The 27,933-nt window shown below is 39.2% G+C and overlaps 1 protein-coding gene and 1 pseudogene across 1 annotated transcript in view; both read left to right on the top strand.

Annotated features, from left to right (window-relative positions):
* SLC30A9 (solute carrier family 30 member 9) overlaps positions 1-6,269 on the top strand; it is a 71,313-nt gene extending 65,044 nt beyond the window's left edge. The window contains exon 18 of the mRNA XM_033106292.1: positions 4,824-6,269. Within this exon, the coding sequence (XP_032962183.1) occupies positions 4,824-4,868 (45 nt within the window). The 3' untranslated portion in view covers positions 4,869-6,269. The remainder of the gene's footprint in view (positions 1-4,823) is intronic.
* Positions 6,270-24,604: 18,335 nt separating this feature from the next.
* On the top strand, positions 24,605-25,924 carry LOC117022373 (septin-10-like; annotated as a pseudogene).
* Positions 25,925-27,933: the final 2,009 nt, after the last annotated feature.

Here is a 27,933-nt window from a genome sequence, read left to right as displayed (position 1 = left end):
CTGTTCTTATCACCCTAGCAAGGAAAATAATGAGCTTTTAAACTAAATATTTTAGTTTTACTTTTTAATAGAAACAGTAAGTCAGAAATCAGATTTAAGAATAAATACTGTTGTGGCGTGGAATTAACCCCTGGTTGTTCGCAAAAGGTGAAAGCATTTACAGACTCTACAAAGTGGGAGAGTAAAGGAAGTTTTTATTAAAGTTAGGGCAGAGAGAGAGTGCCCATGGTATGTCCAAAGATGATGGCTGTCTCAGTAGTAAGGAGAGAAACACTGGGGCGGGGGATAGGTGGGGGAGGGGGGCCGGGCCAGAGTCTGATAGGGACAGCTGCTGAGACAGGAGTAAGAGAAATGGTAGCAGAAAGGAGTTTGCCAGAGCAGTCTGTTAGACAGCTGCTGCAGGTAGGAAGGAGAGACACAGAGAGAAAACAGATCAATATCAGGATGGATCAAACTGCAAACAAACTAAGTCTAATTCCAGGTAGCTAGATAGCAAGCTAGGTGGTGAGTCAAACTGCAACTAGCTAAGTCTGTGTTACTGATTTACTGAATTTCACCCTTACAAATACCAAATTGATCACTCTCAGCTGTACTCTTTAATTTATTATTTTAATTTATTGGGGTGACAATTGTTAGTAAAGTTACATAGATTTCAGGTGTACAATTCTGTATCACATCATCTATAAATCCCATTGTGTGTTCACCACCCAGAGTCAGTTCTCCTTCCATCACCATATATTTGATCCCCCTTACCCTCATCTCCTACCCCCCCAATCCCCTTAACCTCTGGTAACCACTAAACTATTGTCTGTGTCTATGAGGTTTTTTTTGTTTGTTTGTTTGCTTTTTACTTAGACGTTTATCATTTATATCCCTCACACTGTGGACACCCCTCCCCCCATCCACTATCTCTCTGACATCGCACCGAGCCATCCCATTTCCACTATCTCCACTCCCAATGCTGTACTCTGCCTCTTGTAAATGTATACATACCTATATATACATACATACATATATATATATATATATATATATGTATATATAATAGTTCGCATTCATTATTGTTCAGCTTCAGGTGTACAGTGCAGTGATCAGGCATCTACATCTTCCCTGAGATGGTCTCCCAAATGGGACACATGTCTATCGGATACCCTACAAAATCTTTACAACATTATTGATTACGCTCCCCGGGTTAATTTTCAAAACTCCGTGGCCATCTTGTGGTTACTGATTGTTTTCTAATCCCCTCACCTTCCCCCTTACCCCCACCCCCTCAGCTGTACGCTTGTCATAGTCAGATAAGCTTATTGTTTTTGTTAGCTTTGTGTTTTAATTAGAAGCAATTTAATCATTAATAGTTTGAACTATCTCATAAGTGTTTTTGATTTTTATAAGTCTTTCAAACCAGGATGCCAAGTTTTCAGGTGGAAACATCTTTGACTAAGGTAATAAGGTATACGAGTATAAGTAATCTTAAGTCAAAGAAAGTTCTTCTGAGACACCAAAGGGAATGCATGAATGTAATTCTTCTTTCTTGTCATGAAAATAAACTTATTTTCTTTGAAAATTAAAACGGTGTACACTGGCATATTCCCTCCTTTTTAGTATCTAAGCATGGCTGCCTTCGAAGTTTAAATTTTAATAATTGTTGAATTACTTTGGAAGGTCCCACTCAGTGATAAAATTCTGCACCAGAATAGCAATGTGTTGAGTAATTAGAATAAGTGATATTTTTAGTAAAGATGGTAAAAATAATAGAAGCTAGTTTATAAAGTCCCATGTTACAAATGTGAGAAATATTATTTTGAAGTTCTTTGAACTGTTAACTTAAAAGTTTTTTTTTTTTGTTCTACCTCTATATTTCAGTCTATGGATAGGCTCTTCTCTATCCCTCCATGAAGTTTTTTTGTGTTTGGGAGGAAATAATTCTGGAATTGATTCAGTGGGAAGATGTCACAATATTTGCAAATTCCTAATAAGTAATGTTCCAGTTAAATACTCTGCTCTTTATCTTTTGCTTCTGTAATTGAATCCCATAGCATTTTCTTACCTCAAGAGTGCAGCATTACAAAATAAATTATATAATTTGGTTTTTATCTCTCCATAATATGAGTACTGGAATAAAATCTGTGGTATGTAAAATGTTCCAATTTGCATAGAACAGTGCCTGGGACAGGATTAATAAGTATTTGTTGAATAAATTAATGAAAATTACAAGTTGGACACCAATTATTGATGTTCAATTCTACTTAACAAATATTTATTCAGTTTTTTATGTACATAATAGCTTGTTAGGCACTAAACATTAAAATTTAAGGATATTAATCCTATTTTTTAATTCATTCATTCACTTAGCAAACATACTTCTGTGTCTATTTGTATTGGGCATATTATATTTTAGGAATTTGATTAGTTTTCTCTCTGAAAATTACTATTAAAAGAGCAGACTAACTTTTTGGTTTACTTTTCCTTGAGATCAGATTGTTATTAGTACACATTTGTTATATAGTGATTTTAGATAGAATAACTTTAAACTTTCCATGAAAAACTAAAATTTTTCAAGTCATACTGGAATGGGTAACAGTTAAATGGAGTGGGAAAATAAAATTCAGTTTCATTTCTCTTTGAGGAAATCTTTCTTTATTCCATATTGAACTAAAGGAGTTTCGGACATACTTTAAGATAAAGAAAACATTGAAAAGAAAAGTGTGCCTCCCTCCCCAAGTTTGGGGTCCCTGGCCATTCTGGCATTAGAATCCAGGAGAAAGTATCCCCAGCTACACTTCAACATCACAAGTTATAAGAAAAGTCCCAGTGCACATTCAGTAGAATACTCTAACTGGAGCTAAACTCCAGTATTATACCAAGTTTTGTCTTTATGACTGAATTCCTTTAATATGAGGAATATATAGATGTGCCTCGGATATTTTTTAAGCTAGAAATGATTGATCCTTACTGGTTATCAGAATCACTTAGAGGAGCTTGTTTCCCTTGCTATTTCTACAATTTTAGTCAAGTAACTTACAAAGTTTATGAAGCCAAACAACTGAAAAGCTTATAACAGAAATAAGTGTCACTTGCCTCACCCTCCTCAATTCTTAATTCTATTTCTCAAAGATAACCATTTTTAATACTTTTCGCATCTTTTATATTTACTGCCATATTTTTACTTAAAGTCTTAATACTGCCTCTCTTGATTTAAGCATTATTTTGTTTTTGATAGGTGTAAATTTTGTTATTTTATATACTCTCTTCTATCCTCTATTCTGACAATATCATTATATTACATTTTATTACACTTTCAATTCCTACAGAATTGAGTTAGGTGTCCTTCCTTCATATACCCGTGGGGGGAAGCCAGACCCTTTACTGTGCTCTACAGTAGCAGAATATTGTAATTGCCTGCTTCTTTACCTCTGTCTCCTCACCTCACTAGACATTAGTTCATTGAACCAGGTACTATTTGTTTCCTGTAAACTGTTGTATACTTCAGTGCCTGGCACAGGTCATGCATGTAACAAACATATCTTTGCTGTTATCTAATTGAAGTTCCGTAAGCTGGCATTTAAGATTTTTCACAGCCTGGCTTCTGCCTCCCTTTCCAGCCTCATTACCATCTTGCCTTTTTCGTAGCTGCTGTGCTAACTATACCATACAGTCAGTGCACATTTTCCGGGCTCTCTGACTTTGTCGTGCTGTTCTCTTCTGTCTAGACCCTCTTCATCACCTATCTGGAAACTCAGCGCGTTCAAACCTTGCTTAGATACTATATCCTCAGTGAAGTCCTTCTGGATCTCATGAGCATAAGTAATAGATCTCACATTTTTGTTCCCAGAGTTATTGTTTAGTACATTGTAATAGTGAGGAGCTTGAGGTCTGGAACCAGGCCTGGAATCCATCCTGGCTCCATCACTTACTAGCTGTGTGACTTTGGACAGTTTAGATTATTTCTTCAAACTTCAGTTTTTCCATATGTAAAATGGAAATAATTGGATTATTATGAAAGATCGGAAAGCACATGCACGTGAAGCCTTTTACTTAGCATAGTACTTGACACAAGAATAAGTGCTCATTAAATGTTCACTGTTATTATTAGCTATATAGTGAGTGCTTAAGCTCGTAGATGGTCATTGCTGCACTTGTGTTCCTGGTTAAACTGAGGCCCTCAGGGTCAGGAACTTACTAATCATAGCTCCACTTCCTAGCACAAAGCCTGGCCCAAGACTAGAAGGATTGTTACTAAAATGAGTGAATATCAGTGTATTTTTTCTTTTTCTTTTTTGTTTTTTTTTAATTGGGGAATATTGGGGAACAGTGTGTTTTTTCAGGATCCATCAGCTCCATGTCAAATCGTTGTTTTTTCAATCTAGTTGTGGAGGGCGTAGCTCACTGGACCATGTGGGAATTGAACTGGCGACCTTGGTGTTATGAGCACTGTGCTCTAACCACTGCACCAACTGGCCGGCCCAGTGTATTTTTTCTGATTGCTGTTGTTTTGCAGTGATTTTCTTTTCACCACAAACAAGCATATTTCCAGTTCTTTGTAACAGTTGGCACATACTAGATTCTTAATCCATTATTATATTAATGAACATATGATGAAACTCAGGGATATGAGACTACTTACTGTGTCAGATAGTGTGTTTGATCTTTTTATCTATTGATCTTATTTTCTTCCTTATGCAAATATTTCTCTTGCTAGTATGCTACAAGGAAATATTTTGACCAAATGTTTTCATTGGCTTTAGTGATCAAAAGGAATAAAAGGAAACAGAAGATTCTGTTTCGCTAAGAGTAATGTGGTGGTGTTTTTTCCCTTCCAGAAACGAAATCCTGAAGTTCGACATGTAGATTTGGAGATATTATAGATTTGATGGAATGAATCACCTTGGAGGGAGCTTGGAAACAAGTTTGTCGAGCCTACTCTCCCACACTGAAGGAGTCAGCGCCGTTCAGAAGCCATTTTTTGTTTTTAAGATGAAGGAAATATTTTATGTAAAGGGCAATTCACTGGTCCGCAGAAAAAAACTACTTCTTACTTCTAAGAGATGTGTTACAAGTTGAAGCAATTTGGAAATCATGTTTTTATGTTTCAGTAGGGACCACTTTTGTTACTTAAATTGATCTAATTTCTCATTTTACCCTGTCAGGGTATATTGTACCTTGCGATGATGTTTCCTTTCTTCACTTTTGTAAAATAAGCAATATCCATAGGTTTATGATTTTTAATTTTGTTTCCACTGAGGATTTCGCTCCATCAAAACATGCCAATCTTGAACATGCTGGCTAAATCTTGGTTTGTGGTTTTTAAATAGTCACTCCATTTTAAAGTCTGTCTTTTCTTATAGAATACTGAAATGATTTCTACATACCTTGTAATTTTGCCCTGAGCACTAAGAGGAATAGGAATACTCTCTTAACCTGGTTACCCATAAATGTTCATTCCAGAATTGGCCTAGTTACTGAACTGAAGGAAGGCACTTCAGTACACTCTTTTAGGTCATAGTAGTTGCTATTTTCTAAAATTCCTTATCTCTCTTTTACTTTTTTTCTTTACTTGGTTTAATTTTTCTAATGGTAAAATAACCCTAGATATTTCCATGGGCCAGTGTAATGACTGGTTTTTTTGTTTTTGCTTTTTAACTGGCTTCAGTGCCATAATGTGTATTTTCTAGGAAATGATGCATTTATAAGTACTTTGACATTCTGTAAAGTGGACTAGAAATATTTATAATTTACAGACAGAACAGCATTTTATTTTTAATTTATTTTTAAAGAGGCACTACTTATATAAATCTGAACTGTGGGATATTTCTTGCTCTAAGAGAAAGAGAAGTAAATCTCTTATGCAGAAACTTGTGGCCATGATTTTGTATAATATCATAAATAGTGTGTCTGTAACATGAGTTTCTTGCAGTTACACATGGGCATTTAGTATAATATATAACTATAACTGTAAGTAGCTTTCTAATGATCATAAGGTATCACGATGAAAAAAACATGCAATTCAGTAATTGAAAGTTTAGTGCAAAACAACAGCTCTGTCTCCATTCATCAAAACTCCTGCACTTTAAATTGTTCAGGTAGCAGTGAGCTTTGTCCCTGCAAGAGTGGTGGCTAGGTGACCTCTGTGCTGGGTAAGTGAGTGCTTCAGATAAGGACCTAACTACCTGTGTGAAGTCCGTGTCTAAAAACTTACTTAGATTGAAGTTTATAAACTATAGCAAATTGTAATGCTGGAAACAGAAAATAAATATTTGATTAAAGGGGTTGTAATGGTAATTTTTTATCTAGAAATGTCATTTACTGAAAAATTTACATTGGTGTACTTTTTTTTTTTACCATTATAGAACATTTTGCATGCCGTACATTCTAAGTGAAATAACATTCCAGTTTTATTTTTTAAGATATAAAATTGTTATATATATGTGTATATATAATTTGATTCTCTTCGTATGGTTTCAAATTCTTCACCCTTAATTTTTTCTGAAACATTTTTTTTACCCATTGTAATTCACTCTATATACTTTTTCTATCTTCTTTCTCCCCTTTCCCACCTGACATTTGTTTTTCTATGTCACTGCCATATGGGAAGTCACCAAATTATATCCATTTCCCTCCTAGTAAAATTACTCTGAAAAATTTCATATAGCTAGACAAGAATAATTAACTCATTAAAAAAATCTCAAAGTGATAGGCAGAAGTTATTCCAAATTGTATTATTTTAGGACTTTCTAAAAAAAAGCCAATTCCTGATATTTCTGTGAGTTCTCTAATCTGGCTTCATTGAGGTTTTATCTATTCTTAAATAATTAAAGGCTTATGCTTCTGTCTTTTATTTCTAGTTCTGTTCTGCACTGATATTTTAAAGTTTGTTTAAGCAAAAATTGACATAAACTACAGTATATCAAGCAATTTGAATATTTCTGTGGACTCAGGAAATGCATGACATCTCCGGTTTATATTTTCTCCTTTTAAACAGGAGTCAAATTTGAGTTTTAAAATTAGGGAATTTGGCCCATTTCTTTAAAACTAAGATAATATGTAGTTGTTCAGATTTCTTGGTTTTGTTTTTTTTTTTCCAATTAATACTTCTTACTTTGAGTCTTGCCCTGATCCATAGCATTTGCATATTTAAGTATATAAATCTTAATATTTTCAAGGGAAATAGCTTCTGTAATAGAATAATTGCAAAAGTGATGTTGGACAGAGAATTGGGTGGTCAAGGGCCCGTGCCTCCTCTTTGTACTAAGCTGAAATCGGGGAACAATCAGAGGTGAAGTATACTTCTTGTCAGCTTTGGCTGAGAAGGAATATCTAATCAGGCCCCAAACTATGTAAGGTGGCACCTTTTTTAGACTATGGCAGAGGGAAAAGGAGGGATGGAGACCTATTTTTAAGTAGACCCTGCTGGTGGCCAGTATATTCCAATTCCAAAGAGGGAGATTCCTAAACATGTAGAGGAAACGGTGAGATAGGATCAGATTGGAAAATTTTCACGTTCTCCCCACCAAAAGTTAATCTCTGCATATATCATCCTATACACACACCAAATAACCCAGAATAACAAAATGATATAAGATTGAAGTTGGGGTATATGATTTTAGTGTTATCTCAATTATCCCATTATTTGGGCAATGCTTTTTGCTAAAATTATACCATTTAAAGGAAATGGCTTAAGTTTTAAATCTGATAAATTTTTGAGGTAGAATGCTGGGAACTACAGAAAATTACAGACTTTGGGAATTTATACCATCTTGCTCAGATTGCTTTTGTCAGGCTTTGGCATTTCCTTTAAATGTGATGACTCCCAATTTGCCAAACTGTCAAAAGTCAGTGAAGCAAAGAATTGAAGGTAAAATGTTGATTCAAAGATTGTCTCCCCTAAATCCCTCATCCCTGTCTCTTAAATGGAAATTTGGAAGGCATTTATATAGCAGATTGGTCTGACAACCTTTATATTTGCATTAAGTTTACTAGCATTTGTAGATTTGGTTTTATGGGAAAAGAAAATTTTGTTTCTGTTACATTGTAATTCAACTGGCTGATTTTGCTGGCAGGTTAAGATGGTCCTGGTCCCTCAGGATGTTTTTTTTCTTAATAAATGTCGTGTGTAAATAATAGCAGTTCACTTTATTAGTTTGGGATTTTTTTTACCCAGTGATAAATGTTTTTTAAACAAATTCTTCTGTACCTCATGTGTTAAGAACTAAACAGTGTAATTGGATACATTTTATCTTAAAAATAATGCCCATGGGTTTTTTTGTACATTTTTTCAATTTATTTTTTAAAGATTTTTATTAAAATATATGTAACATACAATATTATATTAGTTTCAGGTGTACACCATAGTTATTCAACCTTTATATACCTAAAGAAGTGATCACCATAAGTGCAGCAACCACCTGACACCGTACCATGCTATCACAATATTATGGATTACATTCCCCATGCTGTACATTACATCCCCATGACTTACTTGTTTTATACCTGGAAATTTGAACCTCTTATTCCCCTTCACATTTCCCCCCTTTTTAAATTTTTCAATTACAGTTGACATTTAATATTATATTAATTTCAGGTGTACAGCATAGTAGTTAGACATTTGTGTAATTTAAGAAATGATCCCCCTGACTAATACTCACCTGGCACTATATATAGTTATTACCATATTATTCACTACATTCCCTGTGCTTTACATCCCCATGACTATTTTGTAACTATCAGTTTGTACTTCTTATTCCCTTCACCTTTTTCACCCTGTCCCTCAGTCCCCTCCCATCTATCACCCCAACAAATCTAGTACCCATTTGATACCATACATAGTTATTATAACAATATCATTGACTATATTCTTTATGCTATACTCCACATCTTCATGATTACTGTGTAACAACTAATTTGTACTTCTTAATCCCTTCCCCTTTTTCACTTACCCCCAACCTCCTCCCATCTGGCAGCCATCGATATGTTCTCTGTATCTGAGTTTGTTTCTGTTTTCTGTTTCTGTTTATTTTGTTCTTTAGATTCCACATGTAAGCGAAATCACATTGCATCTGTCTTTCTCTGTCTGACACCCCCCTCAGCATACTATACCCCAGGTCCATCCACACTGCCGCAGATGGCAAGAACCTATCCTGTTCCATGGCTGAGCAATATTGCATTGTAGATATGTACCACCTCCTCTTTACCCATTCTTCCATCGACAGACACCCAGGCTGCCTCCACAATTTGGCTGTTGTAAACAGTGCTGCAATGAACTTAAGAATGCACATATGTTCGAAGTAGCATTTGGGTTTCGTCTGATAAATACGCTGAAGAGGGATTACCGGTTCCTTCTTCTTTGTCTCTTGTTATAGCCTTTGTTTTAAAGTCTATTTTGCCTGGTATAAGTATTGCTACCCCGGCTTTTTTTTTTTTTTTCATTTCCATTTTCATGAAATGGTTTTTTCCACTCCTTTACTTTCTGTCTTTGTGTGTCTTATAATCTGAAGTGAGTCTCTTGTAGGCAGCATATGTAAGGGTCCTGTTTTCTTATCCATTCTGCCCTCCTATGTCTTTTGAGTGTAGCATTTAATACATTTACATTTAAGGTGATTGTTTATAGGTATGCAACCACTGCCATTTTATTCATAATTTTGATCTTTTTTTTAATCTTAAATCACTCTAACATTTCTTGTAATACTGATTTGATGGTGATGAATTCCTATAGCTTTTTCTTGTCTGGGAACCTCTTTATATGTCCTTTGATTCTAAATCATAGTCTTGCTGGGTAGAGTAATCTTGGTTGTAGGTCCTTGCTTTTCATCATATTGAATATTTTGTGCCAATCCCTTCTGGCCTGCAAAGTTTCTGTAGAGAAATCACCTAACTAATGGGAGCGCCCTTATAAGTTACTAGTTTCCTTTCTCTTGCTGCTTTTAGTATTCTCTCTTTGTCTTTAACCTTTGCCATTTTAATTACAATGTGTCTTGGTGTGGGCCTGTGTGGGTTCATCTTGTTTGGGACTCTCTGCATTTCCTGGACTTGTATGTCTATTTCCTTTGCCAGGTTAGGAAATTTTTCGTTCATTACTTCTTCAAATAGGTTCTCAATCTCTTGCCTTCTGTCTTTTCCTTCTGGTACCCCTATGATGCTAATGTTGTTATGCTTGATGTTGTTCCAGAGGTCTCTTAAACTCGCCTCTTTTTTTTTTTTTTTTTTTAATTCTTTTTACTGTTTGTTGTTCTGATTGGGTGTTTTGTGCTACCTGGTCTTCCAAGTTGCTGATTTAATCCTCTGCTTCATTTAGTTTGCTGGTGATTCCTTCTAGTGTAGTCTTCATTTTAGTTATTCTTCACTTCTGACTGGTTCTTTTTTATGGTTTTTATATCCTTTCTTATACTTGCTATCTCTGTTGAAGTCTCAGTAAGTTCCTTGAGCATTCTTATAACCATTGCTTTGAACTCTGTGTCTGGTAGGTTGCTTGACTCCCTTTTGTTTAGTTCTTTTTCTGGAGTTTTCTCCTCGTTTCATTTAGGATGTATTTCTTTGTTTCCTCATTTTGGATGCCTCTCTGTTTCTATGTGTTAGGTAGATCTGCCATGTCTTCCATTCTTGGCTGGGTAGCCTTATGTACTAAGTGTCCTGTTCGGCCCAGTGGCACAGTCTCTCTTGTCACCTGCTCTGGGTGCTTCAGGAGTGTCCCTTGTGTAGGTTATCTGTGCCCTCCTGTTATAATTGAGCCTTGGTTGCTATTGGCATGGCAGTAGATGGGAATAATCCTCAGGTCGATTGGCTGTGAGGTTTGGCCATATCCACAGCTTACATGCTGCTGTGCAGGGCGCTTACCCCACAGAGTGGAAATTGCCCCAGCAGGCTCTGGTGCCTGTGGAGACCACCCTTTGAGTGTGCTGCTTATGGGGCTAATTGGCCAGTGCTCTGCTGTGGTTTGAAGCCAACCTCAATGTACAAGTTCTGACAATTAAGTTCACGAACTCATCCTAGAAAAAGGATGCTACATACCTCATTGCTGAATATCACTATGGTCCCCTTCAAAGTACTTCCCTTGGGAAGCTATGCATTGATGCCAGCACCTAGTCCACCCTTCAAAGCAATTTTGCAACGCTTTTTCTGGAATGGCCATCAGAGCTGTCATCATATTACCCTTGATGTCCTGAATGTCATCAAAATGTTTTCCTTTCAATATTTATCTTCAGGTAAAGGAAGTCTTTGGGGGCCAGATCTGGTGATGAGTACAGAGGGTGTTCCAATACAATTTTTTGTTTACTGGCTGAAAACTCACAGTGTTGTTGATTGTCATGATTCAAGAGCCATGAATTGTTGGCGAAAAGTTCAGGTCGTCTAACGTTTTCACGCAGCCTTTTCAGCACTTCCAAACAGTAAACTTGGTTAACTCTTTGTCCAGTTGGTACAAATTCATAATGAATATCCCTCTGATATGAAAAAAGGTTAGCAACATTAGTGCAACAAGTTCGTGAACTTAATTGTCAGGCCGCGTATGTTGGTTCTGGGGCCTCATGCGACAGGCTGTGGTGCAGGCCCAGGTCAGCCACTGTCTGACCAACTGGGGACTTCTTGGTAAGAGCTATAAAGTGATCTGTGGTTGTTCACCGCCTCTGCTAACCCTGGAAGTGCATGGGAGAGGCCATGCTGTGAATCAAGGACACCTGCCGCCAGTACTGGACCTAGGGTAAAATGCCTAGGACACCTGCAAAATGCCAGGACACCTGTCGGCTCCCTTAAGGTTCAGACACTGATAAAGTCTAATGTGGTACACAAGTTGGGTGAAGTAGGGCCTCAAGGAGTCACTAGAGTGGGAAGAGCTGTGGTCGGCAGGTTAATGTGGGCTCTGGGTTGGTGCCAATTAAGAGCCTGGAGTGATTCAGCAAGTCTCAGAGCACACCAAGGTCAGTTGCTGCTGCCTGGGGTCTGTCAGACTTGATAGTTTTCCAAGAAAGTGCAGTACGGGTGGGGCTGGCTGCTCTTGGAGAAAGTGCCTCTGGCATTGGGGGAGTTGGATGGGGCAGGGTCCCAATGAGTCAGCAGGGTGGAGCCGTGGAGCTCATCAGACCAATCAGATTCAGATTTGGCCGTGTGGGGGCGGGCTCAACACAGGAAAGATGGTCCCTGCTGACTGGCTACTTGTGAGGAGGACCTCACAGGGAAATGGCAACTGTTCTCCAGCCCTCAGCCCAAAGCAACACAACTCACAACTCAGTCTGTCCCCGTATGTCTCTGACACCCCGCAGAGTTATTCTCCCAACGCTGGAGCCAAGGTGAGTGCCTGGGAGAGCGTCTGTGCATGGGCCCTTTAAGAGGATGTCTGGGTTTCCTGCCGCCTTCTGTCTTACCTGGATGGTCAGAATCCCCACTGGTTTTCACAGCCAGATGTTGTGGGGGCTCCTCTTCCTGGCACCAGTCCTTTGGGCTGGGGAGGCCTGTGTGGGGTTGGGGTCCCTCACCCCTTTGGGGGAACCTCCGCAGCTGAGATATCCCTCCCAGTTCTCAACTGCCACACAGAGGTTTGGGGTTAACGAGTCCCTCATCTCTGCCCCTCCTACCAGCCTCGACGTGGCTTCTTTATATCCTTGGTTATAAAACTCTGTTCAGCCAAACTTCAGATGGTTTTCCAGGTTGATTGTTCTATAATTTAGTTGTAATTTTGATGTGTTCATGGAAGGAAGCAGGCACAGTGTTTAACTACTCTGCCATCTTGAATCACCTCTCATGCCCGTGTTTTTAAACAGAATTTATTATTCATTGAGTATGCTTGTTAGTTTGTAACCTTCCTGGTTTTACCAAAGTATAACAACTCAATCATTTTGTAATCAGTTTTTATTATAAAGGGAACTATGAATATACTGTTAGGATGGTAAAGTGCAAATCTAAAAGTTATATCCCGTAGTGATAGGTATTATCATTACATTTTGATAAAATTAGATTTCTTTTGAGATGTATCTACATACTATATTTAGAGAAAAAAATTACAAAACATGAAAATTCCAAAAGCTGCAATCTAGAACCAGCCTGAAGTGGGATCCAAGTTGAATTCTATACTAATCTTGTAGGAATTTCAGTTTTCTTTTTTTTTGGAGTTCAAGTACCTTATATTTTAATGAATTAAAATGTTTTAACCGCATTCCAATTTATACATCGAACTCTTTCCGATTTCTCCCACAACCTGCCCTTAATTCCAATCAGGCACATTTTACAGCCTTTAATAAATCACCTTGAACTTCATCTGTGTTGCTTTGCTCATGTGATGCCTTTGGTCTAGAGGTCTCTCCTTTGCCACCATTCATCTAATTCCTGTGCTATCTTTAAGGTTCAGATCAAGTCCTGCCTGCCTCATCCAGTTTTCTTTTTCACAAGAAGCTAAACACCAGCAATTAGGTATTTTGAGAGGGTATATAGAGTTTCTTCCCAAGTATCAAAATGTATTGAAAATGGAGGCACTATAGCATAGAATTTACATATGAAATTACAGAATTGTATCTTGGCCAGTAAGAGCTTCTAGAGGTTAAAAAATAGACTTTAAAGTAAAAACATACCTGTTTATATTATCATATCTATTAACAGAATAATTTGAGGTATTTAATACCAGGTACCATTTTAGATACGTTAACCCATTTCATCCTTAAAAAGAGCCAGTGAAGTAAGAATTATTCACATTTTTCCGTATGAGGAAAGTGAGATACACTAGATACATAATGTGTCTGAGGGCACTCAGCTGGTAAGGAGCAGAGTCAGGATTTGAAATCAGATAGTCTGGCTCTCTACATGTCACTCTAGTTGGCAGAAGAGCCAAAGGAAAGTAACATTATATTAAAAGTGGAAATGAAATACTCATTTTGTTATAAAATAAGCACGCGAATTAATGTTCAGTAATCACAACAACTGGCTGGATCTAACTTGGATTGCTTGGGACTAAGGGGAGGGTGGGATGGGATTGGGATGGGACACTGATGTTTTATGGACGTCAAGGAGTTGTCTGTCACTTCTGAGATTTAGTTGCACGCATTACTTACAGGCACCTTAGAGACATTTCCAGAAGATAACATTTAGTTCAACTGTCAGTTATTGACTTGAACCATGTAGGAAAGAAATTATGGAAAGATGTAGAAATTAGCATTTATCAAAAATTTAAAAAATATTTTAAAATTGTATTTGACCCCTAGTTACCAATTGACTTTTCCCAGAGACAACTAGTATTACAAGTTTGTCCTGTATTCTTATAGATATTTAATGCATATATGCATATGTATATATATATTTATTATTTATAATATATATTTCCTCTGTTCTGCACAGATGGTAAAATACATATATATTCATGGATCTTATGATTTAAAAACTACACAGGCAATTTTCAGGGTTTTGTGTTCACTAAAAATTTTGAATCATGAGGGTATAAGAAGAGACCATCTTACTGCCTTTGGGCTCCCACAGTCTCCCAGGGCCCGGCACAAAGCAGGAGCTCAGCCAGCACCTGGTTCACCCCTCCTGCTCCTTCCCCTTCATCTGTAAAATGAGAGGCTTAGTCTTGGAAGGGCTCCTTCCAGGGCACCTGGTCCCTGAGGTAGGCATTTGCTAAGCGCACCATAAAGCTTGGTGCCGGCCCCCATTTTCCCCACCCTTCAATCCATGCAGAGAATGGGGCTGCTGATCACCTGTCGTTTAGCTCCTCGGCCATCCCAAGGGCTTGGTTCAAATTGAGCTGCCCTTCAAAACATAGCTGCTCTGCCCTGCGGCTGCTGCTTCTGGCATTTCCGGCCACTTATGTGTGATTTAAGCTTCCCTTCAGACCTTGTTTGACGATTTCTTCTGTCCAACAGCACTGGCAGAGGCAAGTTGACTAAAATCCAACCTCTCTTTTTACTACCAAGGTGAAGATTAGTCAACAGGCAAAACCCTCTTAGCAGAGCTCCTTTGGTTATGGACAATTCAGGGATTCCCAACCTGGACTAATTTGCCAGAAATTATAATTTGTATAGACCTCATAGTTCTTTTTATCCTCCAGTATAACCTCAATGCCAAAGCCAGGTCACTTAATCGGTCATAATTATTGGACTGATTGCACGGCTTTCTACCCACATGAGGATTCCTAATAGCTCTAATTCTCATCTGGAAATCAGAGCATGCCTTCTTTCTACCTGGAAATTGTTTTATTCTTTGTATTGTTCAGGTGCTGTGTACTTTTCAAAACTGTTTCTTACACTGATCTGAATAATAAGGCAGAAAAAGAGTGAGCTTCCCAAGAGCAAGAGCAAGGACCATCTCTGCCTCATTCATCACAGCGTAGGTCCTTCAGATATGTTTGCTGAGTGAATGGCTCATCCTGGATTAGAAGTCAGGAGTCCTGGATTCGTGTGCTGGCTTCTTTATAGTGCTAAGCGAGCACTGTCCAGTAGAAAGAAAATGCAAGCCACATATGAGGTCGGACAATTGAGTTCACGAACTCATCCTAGAGAAAGTGCCACATACCTCATTGCTGAATATCACTACGGTTACCTTTGAAGTACTCCCCTTGGGAAGCTATGCACCAATGCCAGCACCTAGTCCACCTTTCAAAGCAATTTTGGAACTCTTTTTCTGGAATGGCCATCCGAGCTGTCCCAAATTTTTAAAACATAGACTTTAATTTTTAGAGCAGTTTTAGGCTCACAGCAAAATCAAGCAGAAAGTGCAGAGATTCCCCATCTATCCCCTCCTGCACAGCGTCCTCTACTATCAGCATCCCTCACGGAGTGGTGCATTTGTTACAATCCTTGACCCTATAATGACTCATCATTCTCACCCAAAATGACTCATCATTCTCACCCAAAGTCTATAGTTTACATTAGGGTTTATACTTGATGTTGTACCTTCTATGGATTTTGACAAAGAATAATGACATAGATGCACTATTAGAGTACCACACAGAGTCGTTTGACTGCCCTGAAAATCCTCTGTGCTCTGCCTATTCATCCTTCTCTCCCCACTAACCCCTGGGAACCACTGATCCTTTACCAGCTCCATAGTTTTGCCTTTTCCGGAATCTCATACAATTGGAGTCATAGAGTATGTAGCCTTTTCAAATTGGCTTCTTTCACTTAATAACATGCATTTAATCTTCCTCCATGTCTTTTCACAGCTTGACAGCTCATTTCTTTAGAGTGCTGAATTATATTCCATTGTTTGAATGGAGTACAATTTGTATATCTATTCACCTGCTGAAGGACATCTTGGTTGCTTCCAAGTTTTGGCAGTTATGAATAAAGCTTCTGTAAACATTGTGTACAGGTTTTTGTATGGACATAAGTTTTCAGCTCATTTGGATAAATACCAAGAAGCACAACTGCTTGATCATGTTGTTTTGTTTCGTAAGAAACTACCACACTGTCTTCCCAACTGATTATATGTCATTTTTCATTCCCACCAGCAATGAATGAGAGCTCTCATAGCGTTTCCCTACATCCTCACCAGCATGTTCTCAATGTTGAATTCTAGACATTTTAATAAGTCTGTAGTGATAACTTGTTGTTTTAACCTCCAATTCCCTAATGACATATGATGTTGAGCAACTTTTCATGTGCTTATTTGTCATCTGCATATCTTCTTTATTAAGGTGTCTGTTCATGTCTTTTACTCATTTTTTAATTGGGTTGTTCATCTTATTGTTGTGTTTTAAGAGATTTAGATAGCAGTACTTTATCTACATATGTTTTTTGCAAACATTTTTGTCCTGGTCTGTGACTTGTATTCTTATTTCTTGACAGACTAGCCAGATTTCAAGTACTCAATAGTATTCAGTAGTAATAATACTCAATAGTACTAGCTACTGTATTAGACAGCACAGCTTTAGATAGATTACCCTGGTGATAGGATGCAGTCACTCTACCTCTGAGATGAGACATCCAAGAGGAAATACCTAATTAGTGGTTGGATCCAGGAAGTCAGAGCTCAGAAGAAGGATTAATGTAGAACTTAAATACATACAGTGGTGCCTCAGTTGTCTAACGTAATCTGTTCCGGAAGAACGAGTTCTGTAACATTCGAAAACCGAGATGCGGTTTCCCCATAGAAAGTAATGCAAAATGGATTAATCTGTTCCAGACGTTTAAAATCAACCCCTAAATCTGCAAATTTAGCATGAATTTTACTATCTAGTGATACCATAGATCCATAAAATTTACAGTGTTCGTAAACCAAAATATTCGTCAATGGAGACATTTGAAAACCGAGGTACCACTGTACTTGAGAGTTATCAGCAATTAGGTGGTAGCTGATGTGTGTGAGCAATGATACTACTCAAGGAAAGAGAATTGACTGGAATGAAAAGAGGGTCTAGAATGGATTTCTGAATAACCACCCTACCAAACATCTCCACTTGGGATGATCGAGAATACTCTTAGATTCAGAATATCCTCAATTCAGTTCATTCTTTCCCCTCTCCCCCAAATCTTCTTACTCATTTACCAACTTGTACAAGCTGGAAGTCTGGAAGTCATCCTCAAGTACTCCCTCAGCCCTCAGCTTCCCATGCGTATCTGTGGCCAACTCCTCCTCTAATTCTATATCCTAAATTGCTCTTGTATCTCTCCCCTGTTGTCATCCCCATTTCATCATCTCACCTGGATCACTGCCATAGTTCCCTAACTGGCCTCTCTGTCTCCAGTCAGGCCTCACTCAAATATATTCTACACACTGATGCCATCGTGATCATTTAAAAAGATAAATCTGATCATGTCACTGCTGACTTAAAACTCCTTCAATGACTCCCCATTACATTCATAACAAAGTCTAACTTCGACATGGCATGAAAGGCTTCAATGCTTGCCTCTCCAGCTGCACACACAGGTACCCTGAGCTCCAACGACACCAAGTGCATCCCAAATCCTAGGTATTCTCTCTTGTTCTCGCTCTTACTCTCTCATACTCTCACATCATTGCCTTTGTACTTGTGCTAGTCACTAACTGTTTGTGTCCCCCTCCAATTCATATGTTGAAGCCCTAATCCCACTGTTGGTATTTGGAGGTGGGGCCTTTGGGAGTGAATTAGAGTAGACGAGGCCACAAGGGTAGAGCTCCCAGGATGTGATTAGTGCCCTTAGAAGACGAGGAAGAGACCAGAGACTTCTCTCTCTCTCCTCCACAAGACAGTATAGCAAGAAGGTGGCCATGTGCAAAGCAGGAAGAGGGTTCTCACCAGACAACGAATCTGCTGGTGCCTTCATCCTGGATTCCCAAGCCACCAGACTATGAGGAATAAATGTTTGTTGTTTAAGCCACCCAACCTATAGTGCTTTGTTGTAGCAGCCCGAACTGACGAGAACGTGCTTCCCTGTGCCTGTCCTCCACAACCCTCTCTCTGTCTTCCTTTTCCACCTGGGTCAGCCTTTATGATTCAGCACAGTGTCTCCTGTTCCAAATGCCTTTCTCTAAGCTTTCCCGTACCAAGCTGGGCATGCCTCCGCTCTCCTCCCATACCACCGTGCACGTGCCTTTAGTAGTATTTTGTAAGTGTTCTATATTCATCTGTCTTGCCACCTGGATTGTGAACACCCTGAGGTCAGTTATTGTGTGTGTCATCTCTGTATCTCCAGAACTTTTCCCATGTTTGGCAGGAGGTATTTGAAAAGTTTTATCAAATGAAAGAGCAGCAGAAGTGCCAGCCCAGTATCCTAAGAAGAATCACATATGGTTACCTGGTAACATTACCCAAGGAATTTTTCAGGGCTAACCTGTGTGTGAGAGGAGGAGGCAACCCCAGAAGTATTGGAAGAGTGAAACGTTTAATACTAAGTGGTAATGGTTAGGGATTTTTTGTGTGTGTGCCTGTATTATCACTTAATGACCAAATTAGAAAGGTTGTAGTTAAGGAGTTAACATCCACCACAAAACGAATCCCGCAAAACTCCTTGCTTGTTCCTGCGTACATTCCTACTTCCTATTGTCCCTTTATTTGCATTCTAGAGTGGAGTCCCACATACTTCTAGTAAGTCCCCTGCTGCATTTGGTGGACTCTGCATTTTTATATAGGGCATGCCTTCAGGAACCCTTGAGTCTACAATACATTCCCTCGCTGAGGTTCAGAGTCAGAATGTCTTATTTTAGTGGCAACCTAGAGAATGTTCCAGAACCGAGGGAGGCCTTCCTGCAGAGAATTCATCTCAGTTCACTCTGGGCAACAAGGTAGGAGAATCAAAAGTAATATTTTGGACTGACCTTACAGGGATCCGGCTTTCAGCCAGCTTCAGAGGGTAAGGCACCATAATGGTTTTTCTGTACATTAATTGTTGTTGGAAGGATTAAATGCAGCATTGTATGTATCTGTCATGTGATAAACACTCAAAAAAGCATTGGCCATTATTTTGGTTGCTGCCATTATTAGTGTGTTTTCATATATCACATGCCTAGAATACTGCCTAGCATATGGGTAACTCTCAATATATCTTTGCTGACTGGCTGAATGGATGGAAAGAAGGAAGGAAGGAAAGAAGGGGAAAGAAAGAAAGGAAGGAAGGAAAGAGGAAAGGAAGGGAGGGACATATGGATGGATAAAAGCAAACAGACCAATGCATATTTTGAAAAAATACTTTAGTATTTCTCAGAAAAGAAACCCTACGTTTCTCTCTGATTAATTAATCAGGTGGTCAGGTGTGGAGGGCTTTGAGGTATCAGGTGACTACAACAAAAGAGAGGGCTAGCACCCAAGATAAATGTTCTTTTAACTGGTTCAATTTTTTCTCTTTTACTGCCATCAAAGTTGAAAGAGACTTTTTCAATTAACTCAAAGTTTTCACTGCCCTGGGCAATTTTTGAGATTTAGATCTCAGTTATTTTACTTGGCGGTGTGTAAATTAGAGCCCTGATGGTGTGAAAGGAACTTAACTTCAAATCCTGGAGAGAAATCTTTTCTTAACCCTTTTGCGGTGACAGTCAGATGTATCCAAATGAATATTTCCATCCTCTAAGTGTGAATGGAAAGTTCCAGAAAGGAATTTAGCAAAGCAGATGTACATTTTTCTATATTTTTGTGTTTTTCAAGAATGAATAACAATAGGAAATTTTTATACATAAAAATAGTGTCATTTATATACAAGCAGCACAAATTATTATTAAATGTGTAAAATTGTCAAAATATCAACTTTTTGGTTTTTCGTGGATTTCTGACACATTTTGAAAAAAAACTTGCCATCAATTAACATAATGAAAGAGTTAAGACCCATGAGCACTCCATTTTTGCCCTGATTCTGGTGTACAGGATTATAAGTGAGCACGGTGCCAACAGTCATTGGAAGAGAATACATACTTCCCATGTCATCGTCGTCATCCTAAACAAACACTGCACACTTCACTGCATGCTTAGGAAGCATCCCTGTATTGGGTGCTAAGAATAAAAGCTCCATATGCCAGCCCTCAATGAATTTATATTCTACTTGGGGTGATGATATAGTTACATAAAAATAAATAATATAGCACTTATCAGATCTCAAGGAAGAACTGCTGCTACCCAGAGCTGAGCCAGGCTACCTATTTGTGATCTGGTGGCTAGTGTGCCAAGAACAACTTAATTTGGGGTTGAGGCTAGTGAGATCACACTTGGCTGATTTTCCTCTAGCCAGATCATGCTGGCTGATGCTTTCTGGCAAGAGTGTTATGACATAAAGTCCTTCTTAGTGTTTTAACCATATGCTTTCCATCTTCCCCGTCTCTGCTTGGATCTGTAATAGAAGGGAAAGACTATCCTCTTGGGTTTAATGATTTATTCATCTGTTCATTCAACAAATATTTATTGAGGACCTACTAAACGGTCATCTCTATGGTACACACTAGGAGTCCATGGTGAATAAAAACAACCACAGGCCTTGCTCTTGTAGAGCTAATAGTCCAGTGATGAAGACAATTGCTCATTAGGTAATCATCCCAGCAAATGCAAAATCACAACTGTGATGAACACAGAGAGTTTCAAGACGTGTAATATGGGGTTTACCTTGTGAGACAGGTCAGGAGAGACCTGAAGATGTGACAATCAAGCTGAGATCTGAAGGACAGCAGGATGAGTTAAAGATAACCAGATGAAAATGTGGAGCAAGATCATTCTAGAGAAAACAAAGAGCTCATACCATGACCTTGTGGTGGAAACATTTGGCTCCTTGGAGGAACCCAGAGAAGGCCAGTGAGACTAGGGCAGAGAGACCAAGCGGAGCAGAGGGCAGAGTGAGATTGGAAAGGCAGATGGCCACGTCACAGATTTTGGCCTTTACCCTAAGAATGATGGGAGCCTTCAGCAACCCAAGTAAGTTGTCCCTGTGGAGCAACATCTTGGCTGCCAGGCGGCGGAGTTAGAACAAGTTTTTCTAGAGTTATCCAGTTCAAGTATCAAGCTTTATGACAGTAAAATATGTCTTTTTTCAGATTAGTTAGGCACTAACAGTGGAATGCTGTAACAGACCACAAATAACAGTGACTTCAGTTTACGTCTTTCTCTAGGCCCAGCAGGGTGGCTCCACATCAGGGCTCAGGTCCCTTCTATCCTGTTACTCTCATCCGCATGGTCCATGATGGCCCACCATCACCAGGTCAGCATTCCACCCAGCAGGGAAGAAGAAAAGAGGAAATAGAAGGATATGACTATTTTTCATAAGGGCATAACCTAGAAGTTGCACACACTATTTTTGCTCACATCCCATTGACCAGAATTACTTTCTTTGGCTCTCCTAGCTACACGGGGAACCAAGAAATGTGGTCTTTCTCCTAGGCAGTCCTGTACCGGCAGCCAACAATTTTGCCACTTCTCCCACAAAGAGGAAAATGAATATTGATGGAAAGTTGGCGGCCTCTGCCACAGGGCCCTTAAATGATCACCGAGGCCAGCTGATGCAGATATACATTCATTCACTGAGCACTTACTGTTTGCCATGGATGTGCCAAGGGTAGCGGCTATAAAAATGAAGGAGACATAATAACTACCCTTGAGTAGCTCACAGTCTAGGGCAGTGGAGCTCAAACTTGCCTCCATGTTAGAATCCCCTGAGGAAGTATTAAATCTCTCAGTGACAAGGTCTCACCTCTTCTCAATTAAATCAGAATCTCTGAGGGTGAGACCCAATTATTGCTGTGTCTTCAAACTCCCTGGGTGCTTCCAATGTGCTGCCAAGGTTGAGAAATACTGGCTCAGTGGGAGAGAGAGATGGGTTAACAAAAAGCTCCAAAGCAAGACAATACCTGCTCTGATAGAGAAAGGTACAAACCGCTGTGGGAACACAGGGGAGCATGTGACTCCTTAAACAGACAAGGGTCATCAGAGACTGCACAATAGAGGTGACACTTGAACAGAGTCTTAGAAGATGAGAGGCAATTTGTCAGGTGAGCACAATTGGGTTGGGCATTGCAGGTAGAGTAAGGAGTATGTACAAAAGCATGGACCTGTGAACCATTTTTGAAATTCTAAGATAAGCAGAATTCTTTTCCCCAAATTATGCGAGGTGCTAACATGTCATAGATAACATAGATAACAGGTCATAGATGAGTCAGAGACTGGCTCATAGTATCTGAAAGCAACTTCTGATCTGCAAATGACTAAATATTTAACATTTTGTACTGATTTGCCTGCTGCTGTCTATAAACACTTGGCCTTGTAGGTTCCTAGGGGTACCTTGAGTGCATCTGAGTTATGGGGTGATGAGGCAGAATGTCTTTCTGATGGCATGGCAAGGGCACCAGCCAAAGAGAATGGAAGCCAAGTAGATACCTTCCTGTGTCCAACTTTAACCCTTTACTTAGTGAAACATGGAGAGGTGGGGGGTAGATGTACCTAAGGTTTGGGCTGACAAGGCCAGGCTAGCAGAGATGCACTCTGGAGGCTCAGACATTTTAGCAAATGATATGACCATTCACTTGCATACTAGCTTTATGCTAGCCCTGGGCGAGGTGCCTCATGGAGCATCAGAAAACCAGCTATTACCCCAGTCACATGCAGGATGTGTGATGCTGAGGTGAGTGAGGCCACCAATGAAGTAGACATTAGGTGAAAGACATGGGTGGCAAGATGGAAGACTAAGGTGCTAGCGGAGTAGGAGAAGAAATCAGACGAAGAAACACGGGACAAGAGTACCAGAAGAAAGGAAGGCATCGCAGAACTCAGGAACAAAACAGAGGCCCATGAAATCCTGTAGCTTGGAGCACCCTGGCATCAAATCATTTGAAGTAGTTCCTGTGCAGCCCCTTCAGTCCTTCCCAGTGTTAAACCCAGACTGAGGTTTTGCAAAATGACAAGAACCAGACTTCTGGTATGGCTGGAGTTGCCTAGCTCAGTCCCTGATCACTCGGGAGGAGACAGAAGTGAAGCAAGGAATGTGCCAAATATGGCTGTCACCCATGAATGCTCACAGATGGCCCAGGAGAGGAAGGTCCAGGAAAGAGCTACTATGTCAGGCTTGGCTTTGGCCCCTCATCCAAAATGAGAAGTGGACAATAGCAGGCCATTGTGTATCCAATCAACTCTCAATTATCCAAGGGCAGAGTCTCCACTCTGTGAGTCCCCCCTACTCCCTTTGAGTTCCCTCCAGCTGTCTGCCCTTTGACCGGTTTCCTGCCCATCAGAGCCACAGTCAGAGGGTGGGCAGGTGGAGGAAGGGCAAGGATGTAAAGTTCAGATCAGTCATTTTAGAGGCTGTTCCTTAGACACTTGCAAAAGGGGACGAATCATTGGCTAAACCAACATTCGGTTTATTTGGGGTTTTAATTTATCAGGGCTGTGCCTCATCCTTCATTAGTACGGATAATTGGTAATTGGTTAAGTGATATTTGTTCAATCTGTGGCGCCTCTGCTATTGTATCTGCCTCATTTCATTTTTTAAAATCGTCTGCATTAGTAAAAGCCATATTGAAATGATGTCCTCAGTGCACTTAGAGCTCTATTTTAGCATAAAATCTACATCTGTATCCCCTATTTGAAGGAAGGAGAAATTTGAAAGAGGATGGTAACCACAGATATGGGGGATTTGTATCCATGAAATATTTAAGAAAATGCCTTAAAGTTATATTTATCTCACTTTCAACATATAAGCAATTTAAATCTGAAACAGATTTGTTGGATGTTTTTAAAAATCTCCCCTGAGATTTTGTGTGGTCAAGGTGAAGGCAGAGAGTAGATCCCTGACTCCTCTCCTATTACTGCCCCCTTCCTTCCGACATCTTAGTTTACTCACCTGCACAAGATAAAAGTAATTCTTTTAGTTACTGGAATTTTAAAAAGTTGAGCTAACTTATGTACAGAAAGAAATTCATTCAGTTTGGAGGCACATTCAAATTTACAGTGCCATTTAAAATGAAATCTTGACGTTCCCCAGTGTCCTCCATTCACCCTCCCCCTGCATTGACTTGTTCTGTAAAACGTGGAGGGGCACTCCTGTATCCGTGGGTCACTGAGGCCACCAGGCTCGGCCCCTCCCTTTCCCAGACCTCCAGTGGAGGCCACTCTGCTCATTAAGCCTCCTTGGCCCCCTTTGCTCCGTCCGCCATTGGAACACACTGCTCGGCAACCAGGGCTGAGACTGTCCCTTCGCTGGACCCCAGCCTGCTTGGCTCAGCTCCTACTCCAGACCCTGACCTCTTTCAGTCTCACATGGCAACAAAAACTTGTATGTTCCCCAAGTATCTGATGATGACCAGAGACCAAAAAAATATTTGTTCCTTAACTATGTCTGGCCATGTTGGTTTTGAGAGTGTGAGAATCTACTGGTCAGTTGATCCATTCAGCAAGACTTCTGTTTTAATATTCTCTGTTTGGAAGACTGGAATTGGAAAATCAACACTGATTAATACATTATTTAATACTAATTTTGAAGACAATGAATCTCCACGTTTTTACCCACATGTTAGACTTAAAGCTCGGACATATGAACTCCAAGAAAGTAAAGTTCGATTGAAATTGACCATTGTGAGTACAGTGGGATTTGGTGACCAAATAAACAAACACAAGAACTAACAACCAGTAGTTGACTATATAGATGCTCAGTTTGAGGCCTGTCTCCAAGAAGAACCTAAGATTCAGCATTCTCTCTCTAACTACCACGATTCTCGTATCCATGCTTTCCTCGACTTCATCTCACCAATAGGCCATTCTCTGAAGACACTTGATCTCTTGACCGTGAAGAGTCTTCACAGCAAGGTGAACATTATTCCGGTGATTGCCAAAGCAGATGGAATTTCTAAAACTGAATTACGGAAGTTTAAGATCAAGCTCATGAGTGAATTGGTCAGCATTGGCCTCCAGATATACCAGTTCAACAGGTTTTGAATCTACTGCTAAAATCAATGCATCAATGAATGGACACTTGCCATTTGCTGTTGTAGGAAGTATGGATGAGGTAAAAGTTGGAAATAAGATGGTCACATCTCACCAGTAACCTTGGAGCATTATACAAGAGGAAAATGAAAACCACTGTGACTTTGTAAAACTCCAGGAATTGCTCATTTGTACAAACATGGAGGATCTGCCAGAATGGACACACACTAGGCACTACACGGTGAACTTTACAGGGGTTGCAAACTGGAGGAAATGGGCTTTACTGACGTGGGCCCAGAGAATAAGGCGTTCAGTCTTCAAGAGCCTACGAAGGAAAAACCACAAATTTTATGGTTAATGTCAGAGGAACAAAGAAAAAAGTGAAACAGATGTTTTTGTAGCGAGTAAAAGAGAAAGCCATTCTGAACGAAGCCGAGAGAGAGCTACCAACCATATTTGAGCACCAAAAGAGTTCACCAAGAAGACACAAAGAAGCTTGAAGAAAAGAGAAGACTTTAGAAGAAGAAATAATCTCTTTCTCTATAAAGAAAGGTACCTCTGAGATATACCGGAACCAGACTTTTATGGCAACGGGAGCCAACCTGAATGAAGAAGGAGAAGGAGCAGAAGAACTCCAATGTTATGTAAAACAAAGCTTCCAGATCTCAGACGGTCATCACAAGCAAAATGTATTCAAATGTTAGAAGTATGCTGTGATTTTCTGGCTGTTTTGATTTGCTGTATCACTTGTTCTGCATCTGGCAAATGGCCACAGTGACTGCCATTTATGAAAAAATACTTTTAAGTATAAGGTCAGTACATTGGCCAGAGTGGGCGATAGCACTAATATAGTCACTGTTGTTAGAAGTTTTTAAGTTGCTGGTTTGTGATGACTCTAGATGGCTCCTCCTGCTGCCCACCTATTGTCACTTTGCAGAGCACTGTACCACAGAGCAGTGTCAGTGCCATTGAAAGTACAGAACTCATTCATATATGGCTAACTGATTGCATTTCTATTCCAAGGTGAACCTTTTTTTGGTACATACTAAAAGCAAAATTTTGGCAATGTATTTTAAAATGTGTTATGTACCTGATACTGACCTCTCAACAGTGTTATAGAACTTTTTAATTTTTGATGTAAGCAATTGGTGACATGATCCTAAGCTTTTGTATCAAATTTTATACAAAATGATGGCTTCCAATTTTATATAAAGTGTGCCTTATTGTGGTTGGTGTGTTATTATGAGGAAACAAAATACATTTAAAAGAAAAAACATCCAGGTATATAAACCCTTTTCTAGTGATACATACCTTTGAACTCGGGTGTTATCACAGTATTTTCATTAGGGTGTATTACACACTTGTTGCTTAAACTCTGTCTTCCAGGGGAAAAAATAAGAAGGTTGAATAGTCTTATTAAAAATATTTCTTAAGAAAATAACTGAAAAATCTAAATATTAAACATAAAAATTTAGGTAACTCATATCTCATGGGATTCTTGAATTGAGTGCCTTAGTAGTATTCTCAAAACAATTAACTTTTTCTTAGCAGTCATAGGAATATAATTTTTCACTTTTTTGTACTTGAATATTCTAAATCAGGGGTGTCCAAACTTTTTTCAACATTTTTTACCAAGGGCCATATGTGGTAAACTACACAAACAGGCGGGCCACTCACTCAAGGTGAAGTACATATTGCCTCACTTGGTTTATTTAAGTAAACTAAATATATTTTTGGAATTTGCTGTGGGCCAATTAAAAATGGATTGCGGGCCGCAGTTGGCCCGCGGGCCGCAGTTTGGACACCCCTGTTCTAAATAAAGCTGACATTTACTCTGGAGTAATAAAATATATCTACTTATATACAAAAAAACTTTTTTTAAATCAATAAATAAAATGAAATCTTACTAGGTATACTAGGGTAAGGTAAGTTTTATTGCCATTTCCATGGTACAGTATAAAAGGAGCAGAATTTACATTCTAGAATTAGAAACAAAATTTCCATTGTGGGGTTTCTTGTGTGCTTTTTATTATGGCTATTCCCTAGTGCTTTGAATTGCTGCAGATATCTATATGTCTGTATCTATATCTATATCTATATCTGTATCTATATCTATATCGGGGGTGGCAAAAAACTGTATACACATGACTTGTATTCATCTTTTGTTATCGGTATATATTGAGTATTACAATTTTAATACAGTTTTTTTCCTTTCTTAAAATGTGTATACATTTTTTTGGCACCCTCTGTATATATTTTAAGAGTAGGACCAGTCACAAAAAGAGTGGGGTTAACCATGAGATGTGGACTGGTTAAGTGCTCAGACTTGAATTTTGTAATAGTGTAGCCTGAGTGTGAACAGAGTTGAGGAACTGCCTCTGAGCGTAAATCTGCCCTCTGAGGGGCAGGTGATTTTTTACAGGGGTCCTGATCTGCTCCAAGAAGTTGTGGGTTTGATCCTGAATTTGGCCAGTTATTTGCCAGGTGTTAGTAACCATCTCTAAGCTTTGGTTTCATCAGCTTAAAAAGTGGAAGTGATAATGGCTCCTACCTCCTAGTGTTTGGGGAGAGATTAAATGCATGAAAGCGCTTGGCATGATGCCTGGACATAATAAGTGCTCAATAGATGTCTATACTGTATTTAAGACCTGCATTGA

Source organism: Rhinolophus ferrumequinum, chromosome 5 (assembly GCF_004115265.2).
Source record: "Rhinolophus ferrumequinum isolate MPI-CBG mRhiFer1 chromosome 5, mRhiFer1_v1.p, whole genome shotgun sequence".
NCBI lineage: Eukaryota > Metazoa > Chordata > Mammalia > Chiroptera > Rhinolophidae > Rhinolophus > Rhinolophus ferrumequinum.
The sequence above is the reverse complement of the archived record's forward strand: the minus strand, read 5'-3'. Positions and strand labels throughout refer to the sequence as shown.